The sequence below is a fragment of the Podarcis melisellensis genome (assembly GCF_964234715.1).
Source record: "Podarcis melisellensis genome assembly, chromosome: 10".
NCBI lineage: Eukaryota > Metazoa > Chordata > Lepidosauria > Squamata > Lacertidae > Podarcis > Podarcis melisellensis.
The window spans coordinates 15,545,639-15,563,622 of NC_138542.1; the positions used below are offsets into that span (position 1 = coordinate 15,545,639).

A 17,984-nucleotide genomic window follows, 5' to 3' on the forward strand; every position below is an offset into this window, starting at 1 on the left:
TGCCTCAAATTCCCAGCTGCAGTACAGGGATAGCGATGCCGGTCTATCTTATTGGATTGTTGTACGTTTTAATGAGATAATGCACACGGAGTTCTTTGAACCCTACCAACCTCTGTATAAATAATTTCCATTATGTTCTCTGGAGTTAATTTCGCCCCGCGTTTAAAGGACTCTTCAGACGGAATTCTGCCTCATGTGTACATGACCCTTTTTTGTTTGTTTGCAGTGCACTATGTGAAGAGAGCACATAATCACCGCTGGCGGTGCAAAGACGTAACCTTCTGGTGCATGAATGAGCAACTGTGTAATCAGTGGATGCATGCGCTCAGAGAATTACTTGATTTGCAGAGTAAGTTCTCGATGCGCAACTTGTTGCCTCCGCTGCCTTGGATGGGGATAAAAATCCTAGAGTACAGCAAACGAAAAACAGGGCAAGGGGTTTGTTACAGGTGCTGAGAGTCGTTAGGAACCGCCATTTGCCTCCTAGAGCTACCAATTCCCAGATCGGTTTAACAATCAATCCTTCTTTGCAGGGAATTTTGGGAACTGTAGCCCCAGGCAGAGAAATAATGTATAGTGTTAACATGGCCCTGTTGTAGACTAGGGATGGAGAATCTCTGGTCCTCTCCTGTGGCATTATTCCAACTTTCAGCAGCCTCGGCCAGCAGGGCCATTGGTCAAGGATGATACATGAAGTCTAGTACCATCTGGGACATAAGTGTAGGAGAAGAAGATGAAAGATAAGAAAAAACAGGAGTTCATTGATAACTGGAAACCTGGAAAGTTACTTAAAAAATAAGTGTTGCAATCTGAATTTGGTAACAGCTTTTGAATAAGCTCTGTAAATAAAGGTTAAATGGGTTAAAACAGATATATAATACACATAGATGCATATTAATATTTTATTATGATTTTGCTGATAAATTTAGGCAACAGGTTTACTAGAGTGAAAAGATGTTGAGAAGGACGGGTAGTCAAATTTATGAAAATATATCCTGTACCTCTTGGATGGAATTTTTATCTTGATGAGTTTGATTTACAGATGTCTTTGATGTATGATGTAACTGTGGTTAATAAAGTGTTAAATAAATAAAAGGGGGGAGAAGAAATAGCCTGGCTGGCTTGAATTTATTGGAGGAAAATGGGAAAAAATTATCCAAAGTAATTATAGTTCAGTTAACTATACATATCGCCCAAAAAATCATGCACCCTTATTCCTTTTCTGGCCTATTCCTTGAACACCTTTTAAAAAAACTGAAAAAGGGAAAGAATGCTGGAATAGGGCTTAAAATGCCAAAAAATAAAATAAAAAATGACTGAAAGTTTGTGAGAATCTTTTGGTATTCTGTTCAGTCATGATAGCGTTTATTACATTTGAATCATTATTTCCAATGAACAACAAAACAACCCGCTGATGCGCATGAAGGAATTGAGGAGTGAATAATCCTAAAAACTATTTAGTTTTAACTGGTATACCCTTTTTCACTTTGGCAGCCTCTAGACCAAAGCACTTGCTTGTATATATTAATCCGTACGGTGGGAAAAAACAAGGAGAGAAGATCTATGAACAAAAGGTAGCTCCATTGTTTAGCTTAGCCTCCATTTCAACAGATGTTATAGGTGAGTAATGTGGAAATGGTCTGTTATAAAACGCGTTCCTTCATCTCGTGCATGTTTTAGAAAGAACTTCCTTTAACTTAATTCCATGTCAATGCTGTTACGCAACAGAGGTTTGCCACTGAACCTATGCAAGGAGTTTCTTGATTCCGGTAAGGAAAGTTGTGCCGCAACGCAACCCAATAATAATAATAATAATAATAATAATAATAATAATAATTTATTATTTATACCCTGCCCATCTGGCTGGGCTTCCCCAGCCACTCTGGGCGGCTTCCAAAAAAATATTAAAATACTGTAATACATCAAACATTAAAAGCTTCCCTAAACAGGGCTGCCTTCAGATGTCCTCTAAAAGTCTGGTAGTTGTTTTTCTCTTTGACAACTGGTGGGAGGAAGTTCCACAGGGCAGGTGCCACTACTGAGAAGGCCCTCTGCCTGGTTCCCTGTAACTTGGCTTCTCGCAGTGAGGGAACCACCAGAAGGCCCTCGGTGCTGGACCTCAGTGTCCGGGTAGAACGATGGGGGTGGAGACGCTCCTTCAGATATACTGGACCAAGGCCGTTTAGGGCTTTAAAGGTCAGCACCAACACTTTGAATTGTGCTCGGAAACGTACTGGGAGCCAATGTAGGTCTTTCAAGACCGGTGTTATATGGTCTCGGTGGCAGCTTCCAGTCACCAGTCTAGCTGCCGCGTTCTGGATTAGTTGTAGTTTCCGGGTCACCTTCAAAGGTAGCCCCACATAGAGCACATTGCAGTTGTCCAGGCAGGAGATAACCAGAGCATGCACCACTCTGGCAAGACAGTCTGTGGGCATATAGGGTCTCAGCCTGCGTACCAGATGGAGCTGCCCTGGACACAGTTTTGACCTGCGCCTCCATGGACAGCTGTGAGTCCAAAATGGCTCCCAGGCTGCGCACCTGGTCCTTCAGGGGCACAGTTAGCCCATTCAGGACCAGGGAATCCCCCACACCTGCCCACCTCCTGTCCCCCCAAAACAGTACTTCTGTCTTGTCAGGATTCAACCTCAATCTGTTAGCCGCCATCCATCCTCCAACCGCCTCCAGACACTCACACAGGACCTTCACTGGTTCTGATTGCACAAACCATGGTGCAGATTCCACATCCCAGCTGCATTTCCACATCCAGCCTCTGGGGTTGGATCTCATTGCTGTGTTGCTTGGCTGCATTGCTCACCCAATAAGGAGTCTTAAGAACGACTGGGGGGTGGAGCTTGCATACCTTGTGCTGATCAAATCGGCTGCGTTGCCTAGGGACTCGCCTTTGCTCAGCGCTTCCCAGCGGAGAGGTGACAGTGGTTTTACCTTGAGCTTCAGGCTTCGTTTGGCTGCTGGCAGGGCTTTCTGCCTTTGGCTCAGAGGGGCTCAGAAGTTGAACATACCTGTGCCCGCAAAATCCCTTATTTTGGCTGCTGATTCCTTATTTTTGAGGCTGCTGGTCCCTTATTTTCAAATCTGTAAGTTGACAGCTATGGGTTGTCTTGATGTTTCCCATCATCCTTGAATCATTGGGAACGCTGGCTGGGGCTGATGGGAGTCCACCACAGGGTTCCCCTTTCCTGGTCATCTGGGTTCATAAGCCCGTAATCATCTGGCATGCCATAATTGTGGCAGTGTACGTTGTGATTGCAGTTTGCCCAAGGAGGCGAGTCTACTGCAGCCCTGCCCTGTTTCACGAATGAGCCATACCTGCATTCTATAACGGCTTCCTATATTGCTATACACAAGGTGGTTTGCAGGCAGAAGAAACAACAGAACACGCAACAAAGATCACACAACCTGATCACAAAAAACCCCTGTATTTTAAATGATCTTGTATTGAATAAAGCAATAAATAACCCATAAGAATATAATAATGCACTGCAAGATGAACTCTCAAAATAACAGCAGGTTATTTTAACAGGAATTCACTCTCAGCAATTGCAGCGAATGATTACCAAATTGTAATCAATAAAAAATGGCAGCAGAGTTACAGTACGTAAAATAGATGGGTTAGTCCTTGATGACACCCTACGTAACCATGGGTGGAGCTGCTTCTTGGTCAAATATGATATGGTTTATCACAATCCTCCCTCAGGCAGCTGCAACAACAATAAGTGTCAGGAACCAAAATGGTCATAAACCAGTAGTTTTCTCGCTTTCTTAGCCATTTATGTGCGCATATGATCCTCCTTTTAATATTATGTCCTAAAGCTGTTTGTTCCTTTCTTTTCCCCCCTCAGTCACTGAACGCGCTAATCATGCTAGGGATAACTTACTTGAAGTTAATCTAGAGAAATACGATGGGTAAGTTCTCTCTTTCTCTCTTTCTCTAATCTGTTTTTTAAGATAAAGTACACAGTCTGCATGTGCCCTGCTTAATAGACAACTGGAATGACTGCCCAATAATTTGGGAATCCCTTTTAGTCTGCAGATTGCTGCGAGGAGCTTGCTTCAGCCACCTGATTTAGGGCCTCTCTTTCTGACCTTATTCCCAGGCACCTACTGAAGCCGTAGTCCCGATCGATTCATAAACGAACCCCAAAGAGAGCCTGCTTAGTATTGTAGTCTTAGGGGACAGAGATGTCCCTGTGATGTTTTGAAACCATCGGGGCATCGTACTGCCAAGTGGGCTTTGGCACACCTTGCATTTTCTCTAGTGGCGTAGGAGCGTTGAAAATAATGCCAACATACCGGTATTTCACATCTGGCGACCAATGCAACGCTTTGGTTTCAGATAACATGTGGGTAGACGAGTCCCAGAAGCCCAGGACCCAAATTTTCATGGTCCTCTAGCAGCTAGTTTTCCAGACTACAGAGCGTGCTGCTCAAATGCTTGTTGCTTTCTGATAATTTAGGAGACGCGTGAAAAACGGCGATGCCTTAATTGATGCCCAGTGAAACAAGTTCCTCTCGGCCCATAAATCTTCCAGGAACGCTTTGTAATGCCTAATGATGCCCTCTTATCGATGGCGTAGCACATTTATTTATCATTGTGCATGTTTATAATCCTCACCGGTATATTCTCAGAAAGTTTAGCCAATTCTAATCGCCCTTTGGGAGGAAGATGTGTTGGGCTGTGGGGGGATATCCCCAAGCAAGCTACCGTATTTTTTTGCTCTATAAGACTCACTTTTTCCCTCCTAAAAAGTAAGGGGAAATGTGTGTGCATATTATGGAGCGAATGCAGGCTGCACAGCTATCACAGAAGCCAGAACAGCAAGAGGGATTGCTGCTTTCCCTCTTGCTGTTATGGCTTCTGAGATTCAGAATATTTTTTTTCTTGTTTTCCTCCTCCCAAAACTAGGTGCGTCTTGTGGTCTGGTGCATCTTATAGAGCGAAAAATATGGTAATTTCCCTTCTGCTCTCCTATTTCTGCACATACAGGCTATAATCCAACAGAACTGAGAACTGGTCCATGCATATAGCAGGGCTTGTCTTTTGCTGGCGATGGAAGAGCGTTGCCTGCATTCCCAGCTCTCTTTCCCTCCTCCCCGAATCCTGCAACACACACACAGATCTCAGGATTGTGGGCACCTGGTATAGTAATGCTAATTCGCTGCTTCTGCCGTGCCCGCTAAGACGGAGATTAATTAAACCGCCATGTGCCCTGCTAATACAAGGCCTTCTCACCAAGTCACAATTCCTCGTGCATTAATCCTCCCCTAATTACTACAACGCCGAGTCAAATAGTATTGAGATTCCAATTACGCCGGGCATGGAAATGGTTGTAGGACGGGACAGGCGTCCTGGATCATTCCTGAGGCTCAGAATATATGGACGCTCTAGTTGTTATAGACAGATCGGCCGGCGGTTACAAGCAGACAAATTACCAGCGTTCTATACCAATCCTGCATCATTTCCGCTTGCTGTCTTTGTCCCTTTGGTCTCACGAATGTAAGAGAGAGCTTTGGATAGGAGGTGTTAACTTTGAGCAGCGGATGCTCACGATAATGCAGTTGTGGTAGGGGGGAAAATGTGTTTCAATTTGTCTTTTCAAATATAGGCAGATATCTCACAGCAGATGATGAGGCAGCAAATACAGAGCTAGATGAGATGATGGCTTTCCTGTTATCCAAATGTGACATGTAGAGCTTTCTGTCGGTCTCTGCGACATATCACAGCCAGCTATTGAACTGTAGGAGAATTCAGCCGCCTCTAACGAATTAACTCTCGTTTCTGCTGTGCGTTTAAACATCACATGAACAGGGATCAAGCTGGCAGCTCAGCATTCCTTGAAAACTTTCCCAAATGAAGATTTCCCCCATTGCAGAAAGCCGGTACAATGGTACCTTGGTTCTCAAACAATCCATTCCAGAAGTCTGTTCCATAACCAAAGCGTTCCAAAACCAAGGTGCACTATCCCATAGAAAGTAATTCAGAACAGATTAATTCGTTCCAGACTTTTAAAAACATCCTCTAAAACAGCAATTTAACATGAATTTTACTATCTAACGAGACCATTGATCCATAAAATGAAAGCAATAATCAATGTACTGTACTATAAAATAAATAAGACAGTATTGTAGATGATTTAAAAAAGTTAATTCTTACCTGCACTGATGATAGTCATTGTTTGGATGGGGGGCTTTTATCCATTTCTGCAGTCACACAATCAATAGCTGAATCCAGAAGCTGAACTGGGTTCCACACAGTCACAAAAACAAATTAACCGAAAAAGCCTCAGAAACAAAAATGCAAAATAAATGGCAAAAACAAAAGCGCCAAACTTCATTCCGGAAGTCTGCTTGACTTCTGAAATATTCAAAAACCACGGCGCAGCTTCTGATTGGTGTAGGCGCCCCGGAAACAATGGACGACAGCTGCATCAGATGTTTGGCTTCTGAAAAACGTTAGAAAACCAGAACACTTACTGTCGGGTTTTTGGCGTTTGGGAACCAAGGCATTTGAGAGCCAAGGTGTTTGAGAACCAAGGTATCTTGCAGTACCAACTGGTGAGCAATTTGAATAGAAATATCCACAGGATTAGTCCCTGCCAATGTGGCTGGGTCATTAAACGATCTCCCAGCCATTTGTACACCTGGGGGATCGCTGAAAGGACCATTCAGTCGCTCACGAACTCTTGCTAAATCTTCAGAACAGCAGCCCAGCTGTAAGATGATAAGATGGGGAGATTATGAATGGTAACTCATTAGGTGAAATATCCGTAATTTGGAAGAACAGTATTCCATGTTGATGTCTGCCTTGTGTTTACTGTTTTGTTTTAAACTGATGTCTGTGAGTATTCGCAAAGGAACAGCAGAAACTAGGGGAGAATTATTTTACAATTAGCCCCAACCCTGCCCCCCCCTCTAAAACAGGTTTACAACTGTTCTATGATCTGAAATTACATTTTGAATGGATTAATTCAAGACACACAGTAAACCAGCCTGAAGAACTTGATAAGGGAGGTTTTTCTTTCTTCCTTGATAAAGCGAACCATCTCTATTGTGTCGGGAGTGTTTGACATATTTGTTGATTCCTTCGTTTTGCTGTGAGTGTGCATTTTAATTTGTGTATTTTCCGGCAGTGTTGTTTGTGTTGGTGGGGACGGCATGTTCAATGAAGTGATGCATGGTTTGATTGGAAGAACGCAGAAGGATTCTGGCATAGATCAAAATAACCCCAAAGCACCATTAGTCCAATGCAATATCAGGATTGGCATAATCCCAGCTGGTAAGAATTGCAAAACGGCTCACTTTCGCCATACGTCATTATATTGCGGTTATAATTTATTACATGTTTCATCAGCCCCCAGGTTGTGCGGCAAGGAACCTAGCCTAGAATCACAACATGGGCGCAAATTGGCTGCTGGTGTAGCCTTATTGGAGTTCACCCATTGGGTCTGCATTGCTCCCGGACAGGAAGAAGGAAGTCCAATGACACCGAGGGTTGGTTCAGAGAAAGAGTTCTTTATTTCTGCTCTCCGGAACAGCAGAAAGGCACCTGCGTGGTGTGTCCACAGCAAGTCCAAAGAAATGAGAAGTTTTATGCAGTATATATATCCTCCAGACACCCTCTCTCTCCTTCCCCAGGAATCCAACCACGTCAGCCTATACACGCAGGTTGACATCACATATGTTCCTGCTCCGGCATTCTTAACCATAAAAGGGATTTCCTTCCTGCACTCCTGACCATAAAAGGATATTCCTGTTCCTACTCTTATCTTGGAGCCAGAGGTCACCATTTCTGAGAACACACTCTGGCGTTGTTCCCAGACTTGGGTCTGTGCGTCTTTGTGGTCAGAACATATGATATGGCACAGACGTGTTTTCTCTGTTCTTACTGGTACAGTCAGGGTCATCCTTGACGTCACAAACTGATAAAGGAGAGAGCTGTGTTCTTGTTATGCATTTGCTCAACGGCTCAAGTTTATGCATTTTAGCTAAGGAACAATAGGGATTTTGGTGCAGTTTAAAACTGTCTGCACAGTCAGCTTGGGGTTTGGGAAACCCCTTCACTGGTATTTCGACGTTGTCTGTATCTGTGTAAAAAGGAGCACGTGAAGGGAAACGACAGGATCACAACCTGTTGCCAGACCTCCATCACCCCAACCTCTGTGCGTTTAGCCAAACCCATGAGTGGCTCTGTTCACAGATAATGGATGGATACATAGAGGTCAGAGACTGGAGCATGCAGATATCATCCTGCTCTTTTTCTCTTCCGTGCGATAATTCTACATGGCTGGATGTGCGATCAGCCCTAACTGTTATGGCATATTAAGATTTAAGGACACAGAGTATGTGAGATAATAGAGCCTTTCATCATTATTATTATTATTATTAAAATTTATATACCGCCCTATACACAGGGGTCTCAGGGCAGTTGACAGAATAAAAATAAAAACAACAACCACAAAATACGTAATATAAATAAAAATAACAATCTAATAGCCCCCCACCAAAAAATATATATATATTTTTTTTAAGGGCATAAGATGTAAATCAGATCAACCAAAGGCCTGGTTAAAAAGGAACGTTTTTGCCTGGTGCCGAGAGGTGTATAATGAAGGTGCCAGGTGAACTTTCCTGGGGAGAGCATTCCACAAATGGGAGCCACTACAGAGAAGGCCCCGTTCTCGTGTTGCCACCCAATTATCACCAGCATTCTTCCCCTTTCTCTTGGGCCAGCCAGTTTTACCCCAGAAGGACCTTATTTAAAGGAGCCTGGAATCCTATGTTCAGGAACAGCATCCCAGTTTTCCATCGCTGTCCCTCCATAGTTCAGGGAGCTTATAGCAAATAGGACAGCGCAGGATTACCATCCTGCATTTATTCTACATTGCTTTAGCAAATTTATAGTGTTTGGGCTACGTTTTAGATTTAGATTGTTTTGTCTTTTGTGAAGATTTAACATTGTCTCATTGTTTGTTGTTTGTGGGCTGTTAGTACCCTAGACATGTGTTTTCCAGGACTGTCTATTCTCACTGGAACAAACCCTAGTCCTTTTACTTATATGTAAAGGCAAGCCTTTCAGGTTTGCCTGAAAGTGTGTTCCTAGCGAATTCTATTTCGAGAGCTATGGACACGTCAGGATTTAGTCTAAAGCAAGAACACATCTTGGTGGATTTTGCTAGGAATAGTTTGGACCTCACACCTGCCCCATGAGCCCTCAATCTATCACTTTCCTTTTAAATTGGGAAGTATCCTCCAAACTAGTCTCTTTATTTTTATTTGGTTATGGACATGATTTATAATTCTCCTTTCAACAGCTTCCCAGGGAAACTGACAAAAAGTTTAAAATGGTGCTAAACAAATTAAGACAAAAGCATTAAAACATAGGCAGCAGAAGAAATAATAATAAGAAGAAGAAGAAATAATAATAATAATAATAATAGGGACGCGGGTGACGCTGTGGGTTAAACCACAGAGCCTAGGACTTGCCGATCAGAAGGTCGGCGGTTCGAATCCCCACGACGGGGTGAGCTCCCGTTGCTTGGTGCCTGCTCCTGCCAACCTAGCAGTTCAAAAGCATGTCAAAGTGCAAGTAGATAAATAGGTACCACTCCGGCGGGAAGGTAAATGCCATTTCTGTGCCCTGCTGTGGTTCGCCAGAAGCGTCTTAGTCATGCTGGCCACATGACCCGGAAGCTATACGCTGGCTCTCTCGGTCAGGGGTTCCTTTACCTTTACAACAACAACTACAACAACAACAATAATTATTATTATTTATTTATTTATATATAGCCCACCCATCTGGCAGGATTTCCCCAGCCACTCTGGGCAGCTCCCAACAGAATATTAAAAACACAATAAAACATCGGACACTAAAAACTATCCTAAACAGGCTCGCCTTCAGATGTAAGAGCAAATGCAAAGTAGGAGAAAAGCAACTGTAACATTCAGAGGTCAGCAAACTTTTTCAGCAGGGGGCCGGTCCACTGACCTTGTGGGGGGCCAGACTATATTTTGAAAAGAAAAAAAGAACAAATTCCTATTCCCCACAAATAACCCAGAGATGCATTTTAAATAAAAGGACACATTCTACTCAGGTAAAAGCACACTGATTCCCGGACTGTCTGTGGGCCGGATTTAGAAGGCGATTGGGCCGGATCTGGCCCCTGGGCCTTAGTTTGCCTACCCATGCCTTAGAATAGATAAAGAGCAGATCACCTGTTGTTGAACTTCACCGACGCCCATCAACCAGGGGTCAGAGCTGACGGAATCCGCGCCTTAGTTTGCCTACCCATGACATAGAGTCTAAAAGCCGGGATTTATTATTCTCCTTTATTTTTAAAAGGTCTTCGCTTGTGGCACAGATACTTGCCACACCTTAGACACCCAGTGAAGGTCCTCTGTTGTAAGTCTTACAGCATGGGCAGGCGTGCAAGGAAAAAAGTCTGGCATCCCCAAACCATGAAGGACCTTAAAGCCCCCAAGCAATTTTTGAAGACTTGAAATGACCTGGGAGCCAGCACAGTTGACCGAGCACAAGTGTACCGCGATCACAGTGCCTGGTCCCAGGGATCACAGCTTCGCGGTTGTGTTTTGGGCTAGCTGCAGTTCCCGAACCATCTTCAAGGGCAGCCCATGTAGTGCACTGATGCAGTAGTCCAGCCTTCTCCAAGCCGGTGGCCTCCACATATTTCGAAGTCCAGCTCCCATCAGCCCCTATGACCTATGGGCAAAGGAGAGGAGCATTGGTCCCAGGAAGCTGAGGGAATTGGCCTTGCCGTCACTCCTTGTTGCTAGGCAGCAATTTGAGTTACTGCCATCGGCCTTTCCGTGGAAGGAGATTGTGATGGTGGCAGCTGCTACTACCTCTCACTGAAGGGATATATAACTGAATAGTGCCACTCACAGGGTGTATAATCTACTACTCATTTTTTATTTTTTAAAAAAGCTCAATGGTGAACACTGGCTCACCAGAAAACCGATGTACCTTTGGCATATAAATTACGGTATTTTTTGCACCATAACACTCACTTTTTTCCTCCTAGAAAGTAAGGGGAAATGTCTGTGCGTGTTATGGAGCGAATGCCTACGGATGGCGGGGGGATCTGCTGCAGTCGTGAGCAGAGGATCCATGGTTCCCCTTCCTTCCCTCCTCCGTGGCTCGCTTTGAAACAGCAAAGCGGGAGAAGAGCCGCTGAGTGGGGAGGAGAGAGGGACAGAGAGCCTGCTTCTTTAAAGGAGCAAAGCGGGAGAGGAGAGGAGCCTTCTCCTCTTATACCCCTCTTCTGCATTATTAGCAGCATCCTTCTCCACCCACCCCATGTGTGTTCCTTGTCCCTTGAGTGCTTTTCCTTCCCTCCCCACTTAAAATGTGGTTACAAAGCACAGATCCACATGGATCCTCAGGATTTTTGCATTGGGCTACCCCAAACTCACTGTCAGATCACATGTCTGTGGCCACAGCATGAACCACAAAAATCATACATCCGCTGTTTCATTTAGAATATTTTTTTTCTTGTTTTCCTTCTCTAAAAACTATGTGCATGTTATGGTCGGGTGCGTGTTATAGAGCGAAAAATATGGTAATTGTCAGTTTAAACAGGGCTTGTCATATGCCAGGACAAAACTCAGAAACCTGTTTTTCACTAGCAGGGTTTCTGTCACGGTCATATTATTTAATTAGTTAATTTTTAAAATAGCATTCCTCACCTGCCATTCACCCAGGGCTTGTTGCAAGAATATAATATACAGTAATTAAAACAATTATATGATCGGGGAAACCCCATGTAAAGCACACAGAAAACAATATACATTCAGCAAAACAAAATTTGTTTTGTCCCACAAAACAAAATAACTTAACCGTCAAAGGCCGGAAGTGTGTTTTTGGCATGCAGCAGACACTACAGAACAAATATGCCAGTCGTACCTCTATGGGGAGGGACTTATACAGTTTTAGGGCCTGTTGCAGAGAAAGCCCTCTCCCAGCCACCATTCCCCACATTTTGTGGGGGGTGTCCTTCCTTATATTGGTCGGCTGTCCAGTGAGGAGGGTCTCAAAAAGGAATAACTTCCCTAGTCCCCATACACCCAGGATGAGAAGGTCGGGCTTCTAAGCTAACAAGGCTGTTATTAGTTTCACATTATTTTATCCTATTTGCACTAAGTTACATTCTGAATTTCAGTCTCGTTTCCAGAATGACTCTTTCCCCAATGGATTGATTTCCTTACGTTCTGCCTTAAAAACACACTTCTGTTGCTTGGACGTCCGATTATGATTTTCAGCTTTTATTAGACGGAGAGAAGTGCCGCAATCAAAATTCAACCCAATTGAATCGGGGGGTTTGGGGTGGGCTTTCGGAGTCAAAATGTATCTCCCCGGGTCAGAAATATCTGCTTGATATTACCTTGGCTTTCAGACTCAAAATGTTGTGGATGTATCTCCCCGGGTCAGAAATGTCTGCTTGATATAACCTTGATGTTCATTAACTTGCAGAGATTTCGTTGGTATGAATTCACTGGTCTGCTCTGTAAAGGGCTGCTCAAACTGTTCCCGTCTTTTCCCTCCGTTTAGCCGCGTTCATTCCACCCACCTGCCTGACAAATCAAAATTTTGCTTAAGCACACACTAAGCCTAATTCTTTTGTTCTGCCCTGGACAAACAGCACCAGCTTGACAAAAGGATTTCCACCGCAGCTCTTTAACAACAGATCAATCTCCCTCTACACCTCTCTCGAAACATTGCGTTGACCCTCCTGCCTGAGTTATCAAGGAGAAAGCAAACACCGCGACTTCGTCCTGTCAAACTGCATAAAACGGTTAGCGAGAGAGGTGAGGGAAGGAAATGTCTCTCCTATCTGCTGGGTGGAAAGGAAGAAAATTCTACATTCGGCTGTCCCAGGGCCATTACCATGCCCTAAGCAATTCCATCCTGTTCCGTCACATTTTGGATATTCAGCATATGTCGACATTCGCATGTGGAAGCAGACAGCCCCAAGAGGGGAAAATCCAAAGTGTCTGACAGTTCAGACAGTCGCTAGCGAACGTTGACACGTCACCTAAATGGAGCAGTCAGCTTTCCTTAGTATATGTCCGAGAAACGGGGGGGGGGGGGGGGATATACATCTGTTTTCAGGAATTCCAGGGCTCAGTTCTTGGACCTGTGCTATTTAACAGGTTTATAAATGACCTGGATGCAGAAAAGGTGCTGCAGACTTGTGGATGACTTGAATCTGAGACCGATCGTGAACACCATAGAAAACAGATTCAAGTCTGGAATGCTAGGCAGACCAACAAGGTGAACGTCAACGTACACAGCTGCATTGAACTTCATTGCAAAGCTGAGCAGAAACAAAAGATGGAGGAGGCCTGGCTCGTGTGAAAAGGATCCAGGGGTCTTGACTGGCTGCGAAACTGAACACAAGCCAGCAGTGTGATGCATCTGCTAAAAAAGCAAATGCGATCTTAGGCTGCATTAAAAGAAGCATCGTGGGAAGTAATACTTTCAGTCTATTCTGTGCTGGTCAAGACTTATCTGGAATGTCACTCCCAGTTCCGGCACATTTTAAGCATTCAGTATTTCTGTCATTCATTTTTATCTGTGTACTGCCGTGCAAGACTCACGGAAGTAAGTATTGAGAGACAGTGTGAAGTACAGTGGTACGTCGGGTTACATACGCTTCAGGTTACAGACTCCGCTAACCCAGAAATAGTACCTTGGGTTAAGAACTTTGCTTCAGGATGAGAACAGTAATTGTGCTACGGCAGCAGCGGGAGGCCCCAATAGCTAAGAACAGTTTCGGGTTAAGAACAGAGCTCCGGAACGAATTAAGTACTTAACCCGAGGTACCACTGTAGTGGTTAGAGCATTGGCCTAGGATCTAGGAGACCAGAATTCAGATACTCTAGTCAGCCATAAAGCTCACCGGATTACCTATTTATTTCAACTATTTGTAAACTACTTGATCCCAGTCGTCTCTAAGCAGCGTACAAGAGATCCAACGCAGTAAGACTAAAAAATGCATTACAACTGTAAAATCACAAAGTTCAATTAAAAAGCCTGCAAGGTGGTTGTGTAGATAATTTGGGAGGAGGAAAATCATGCAGACCACCTTGAGCTCCTCGGAGGAAAGATGGCGGGGGAATGTAAAATTTATTAATTCGTTAATACTTTTCTTTTTAAAAAAGCAAGGCTTTTGCAGGAGAACGTCCAAAAGGAATCTGCCTTAAGTCACAGTACATTGTACAGATTTGGATTCACACAACGGGTTTCGAAGATCCCTGTCATTAAGTTAGAATCACCGGATTGGAAATGAGTAAAGATGCTCTGCAGAAAAGCTCAGAAAGGTTACTGGAAGGCTACTGCAGAAAGAGTTGCTACCTGCTTACAGTGCTCACTCAAAATATCTTCCTGCCTGATCGCCCAGAGCACCATAGGCAGCTAAGGAAAATTATTTACCATCCTAAGGTAGTTCCTTCCTCTCTCTCATCCTCTGACTCACTCCTACAAAGCACACAGCGGAAGTAGAGAGCACAGAACCTTGGCGCTTCAAGATTGCACAGCTCTAGATAACTCAAGCAAGTGAGCCAGTTCATAGGGACAAGAGATGATCGTGGGTTTGGGGGTAGGGAAAAGCAATGGCTGCTTTCTTTATGTGTCTTCACCGTGCTGTGAAATTCCTTTTCCAGGTTCAACGGACTGTGTTTGCTATTCAACGGTTGGCATCAATGATCCAGTAACTTCAGCCTTGCATATCATTGTGGGTAAGTCCCCGCCTACAGATTTTGTGCCCTGGGTGTCGTTTCCAGGGGCATGTCTACCAATTTTACACTGTTTCTGTATTTTCCGGTTATGTTTCCCCCCCTCCCAGACTGGGTACACATCAGAGACCATTTCACTGGTGCCGTGATGGCACGAATACATGTTATGTAATATTGCTCTGTCAGACAGTCACAGAGAAGCATTGTTCCTAAAATGAACAATTATTAGTTAACGCTGTTTCTGGCACCTGAATTCTGTGGGGTGTCCTGCCTTAATGTGTCAGTCAATGTAGAAACCTTTTCAGCATAGCTGTTAGCTATAATTTTAACTTTCCCATGCCTGATGTTCATATGGCGACAGGTGATTGGCAGGCTAAGTGTGGTTTGCCCCCAAATGGCCGAATTAGTTCCACGGAGCAGTTGTTCTCCACCACTCTCACAGACCTGAAGTGTCATGCAGCAAATACTCTCCTCATCTCTCAGTTCAGTGCTGGATTTGGGGACGCGGCTAGCGCTGTGGTCTAAACCACTGAGCCTCTTGGGCTTGCCAATTGTAAGGTCGGCGGTTCAAATCCTGTAAACTCCCTTTGCTCTGTCCCAGCTCCTGCTAACCTAGCAGTCCGAAAGCATACCAGCACAAGTAAATAAATAGGTACCGCAGTGGTGGGAAGGTAAAGGGCGTTTCCATGCACTCTGGCTTGAGTCACGGTGCTCCATGCGCCAGAAGCGGTTTAGTCCTGCTGGCCTCATGACCTGGAAAAGCGGGCTGCAGACGAACGCCGGCTCCCTCAGCCTGAAAGCGATATGAGCGCTGCAACCCCATAGTCAAATTTGACTGGACTGGTGCTGTGGGTTAAACCACAGAGCCTAGGACTTGCCAATCAGAAGGTCGGCGGTTCAAATCCCCGCGACGGGGTGAGCTCCCGTTGCTCGGTCCCTGCTCCTGCCAACCTAGCAGTTCGAAAGCATGTCAAAGTGCAAGTAGATAAATAGGTACCGCTCCAGCGGGAAGGTAAACGGCGTTTCCGTGCGCTGCTCTGGTTCGCCAGAAGTGGCTTAGTCATGCTGGCCACATGGCCTGGAAGCTGTACGCCGGCTCCCTCAGCCAATTAAGCGAGATGAGTGCCGCAACCCCAGAGTCGGTCACGACTGGACCTAATGGTCAGGGGTCCCTTTACCTTTAACCGTCCAGGGGTCCTTTACCTTTACCTTTTGCCTCAGTGCTGGATTTGCAGACTGACGCAATTGCAGCCTCCCTTATAATCTGAATTGTCTCTTGTCGACAGGAGACACTCAGCCTCTCGATGTCTCTTCTGTGCATCACCACAACACGTTACTGAAATACTTTGTCTCCCTCTTGGGGTATGGTTTTTACGGCGATATATTGAAAGACAGCGAGGGGAAACGCTGGATGGGACCCGTCAGATACGACCTCTCAGGTAACATTTCGTATTTCGTTCTCCGTCCTTCCGTATGAACCTGCAGAGAACCAAGTTGCCAATAAAACCCGTATTTTTCTCTAAGGACAACAGTTACGGAGCCAGCCTTGTTATAAGAAGGCCGTGAGAGAACCAAGTTGCCAATAAAACCCGTATTTTTCTCTAAGGACAACAGTTACGGAGCCAGCCTTGTTATAAGAAGGCCGTGAATGTTACCAGCCTGCAAAAATGTTTACGGGCTTCCTGAGGGCTGGCAAAGGAAAGGCAGAGGGGTTCATCCGTCTGTTAGCAGCCCACTTATCTGGCATGGGGGCTCCCACCTCATGGGAGACAGAAGGCGCCAGATCCTACCTCTGCATGTGGAGCCATCTCCTCCTAAAGTTGCCAGGCTAATGCTTAAATATACAACTGCATATGAGCCGAACGGTGGGAGAAGGAAGCAACAAGCTTGGGATGTCAAAAATATCAATAAGAAGATGGCAGAGCGATCTGCAAGGGAGTTGGCAGAACGGACAGAAATAATTTGTGTTGATTTATAAGACATCGTCGTTTCTTAATTACCCCCCTCCCCAGGTTTCAAGACCTTTCTCTCTCATCATTACTACGAGGGAACAATATCCCTTCTACCAGCATCACACGCCGTGGGGTCTCCAAGAGATAGGAAACACTGCAGAAGTGGGTAGGCTAAACTATATTGCATTTGGGTGTTGTTGTTTTTAGCACTAAGTTGTCAGGATGCTCCCAGTGGCTCCCAGCTGGTTGCCCAAGAAAGTACAGTGGTACCTTGGTTCTCAAACTTCATCCGTTCCAGAAGTCCATTCCAAAACCAAAGCGTTCCAAAACCAAGGTGCGCTTTCCCATAGGAAGTAATGCAAAATGGATTAATCCGTTCCAGACTTTTGAAAACAAGCCCCAAAACAGCAATTTAACATGAATTTTACTATCTTAACAAGACCATTGATCCATAAAACGAAAGCAATAAACAATATACCTCAGTCATAAATCAATCAGTCGGTAGCTGAACTGGGTTCCACACAGTCACAAAAACAAAAACGCAAAAGGTCTCAGCGTAACACTCAAAACGGAAGTGTGGCACTCAAATCGGAAGCGTAACTTTCAAAATGGAGCACGTTTGGCTTCCAAAAGAAGTTCACAAACCGGGACACTTACTTCCAGGTTTGCAGTGTTTGGGTTCCAAATTGTTTGAGAACCAAGGTGTTTGAGAACCAAGGTACCACTGTACAAAGACAAGGAAAGGTTTCTTACGGTCCTTTTTTATTTCATTCTTTACAGAGAGAGGCTATAGAACCCAGCCTCTTGGATAATGGCGTTGTCCCGAGTGAATCTCCACCCGCCCCCATCTCTCCCACTTCCTCATTCATCTCCTCTATGGGTGCTGCTACGTGCCCTCTGCCTTTGAGCTCTTTGCTCTCCTACTTTTAAGGCTCGCCAGGTTCTGGGAGATGGAGGGTCTGGAATGTTTTCTAATGACACCGTGTCAGCCGGCTGTTGTTCTGGCTCTCCCGTGATTTCCCAGCTTCCCCCCTCATCTGCCTCTGAGCTGCAACCTTCCTCCAACCCATGATTGCATGCACAAGGTTGATGCTTCCACCAGCCAGACCAGAAGGTGAAGAGGGAGGGAAGAAAATATGCCCTTTTGCTATGCCTGCTCCTGCAGCAAAGATGCCTGGGATCATTGCTGCCACATGATGGTAGCAGAGCTCGCTCAGGATCCAGAAGATCTCTTGCCACCCCAGCTCCACCTTTTCTCATCGA

The 17,984-nt window shown here is 44.9% G+C and overlaps 1 protein-coding gene across 1 annotated transcript in view; it reads left to right on the forward strand.

Moving 5' to 3' along the window:
* The window catches only part of CERK (ceramide kinase), a 43,524-nt gene that overhangs the window by 15,503 nt on the left and 10,037 nt on the right, over positions 1-17,984 (forward strand). The window contains exons 3-9 of the mRNA XM_081929161.1: positions 227-349; positions 1,495-1,620; positions 3,861-3,924; positions 7,149-7,294; positions 14,698-14,772; positions 16,056-16,208; positions 16,782-16,887. Coding sequence (XP_081785287.1) covers positions 227-349; positions 1,495-1,620; positions 3,861-3,924; positions 7,149-7,294; positions 14,698-14,772; positions 16,056-16,208; positions 16,782-16,887 — 793 coding nt within the window. The remainder of the gene's footprint in view (positions 1-226; positions 350-1,494; positions 1,621-3,860; positions 3,925-7,148; positions 7,295-14,697; positions 14,773-16,055; positions 16,209-16,781; positions 16,888-17,984) is intronic.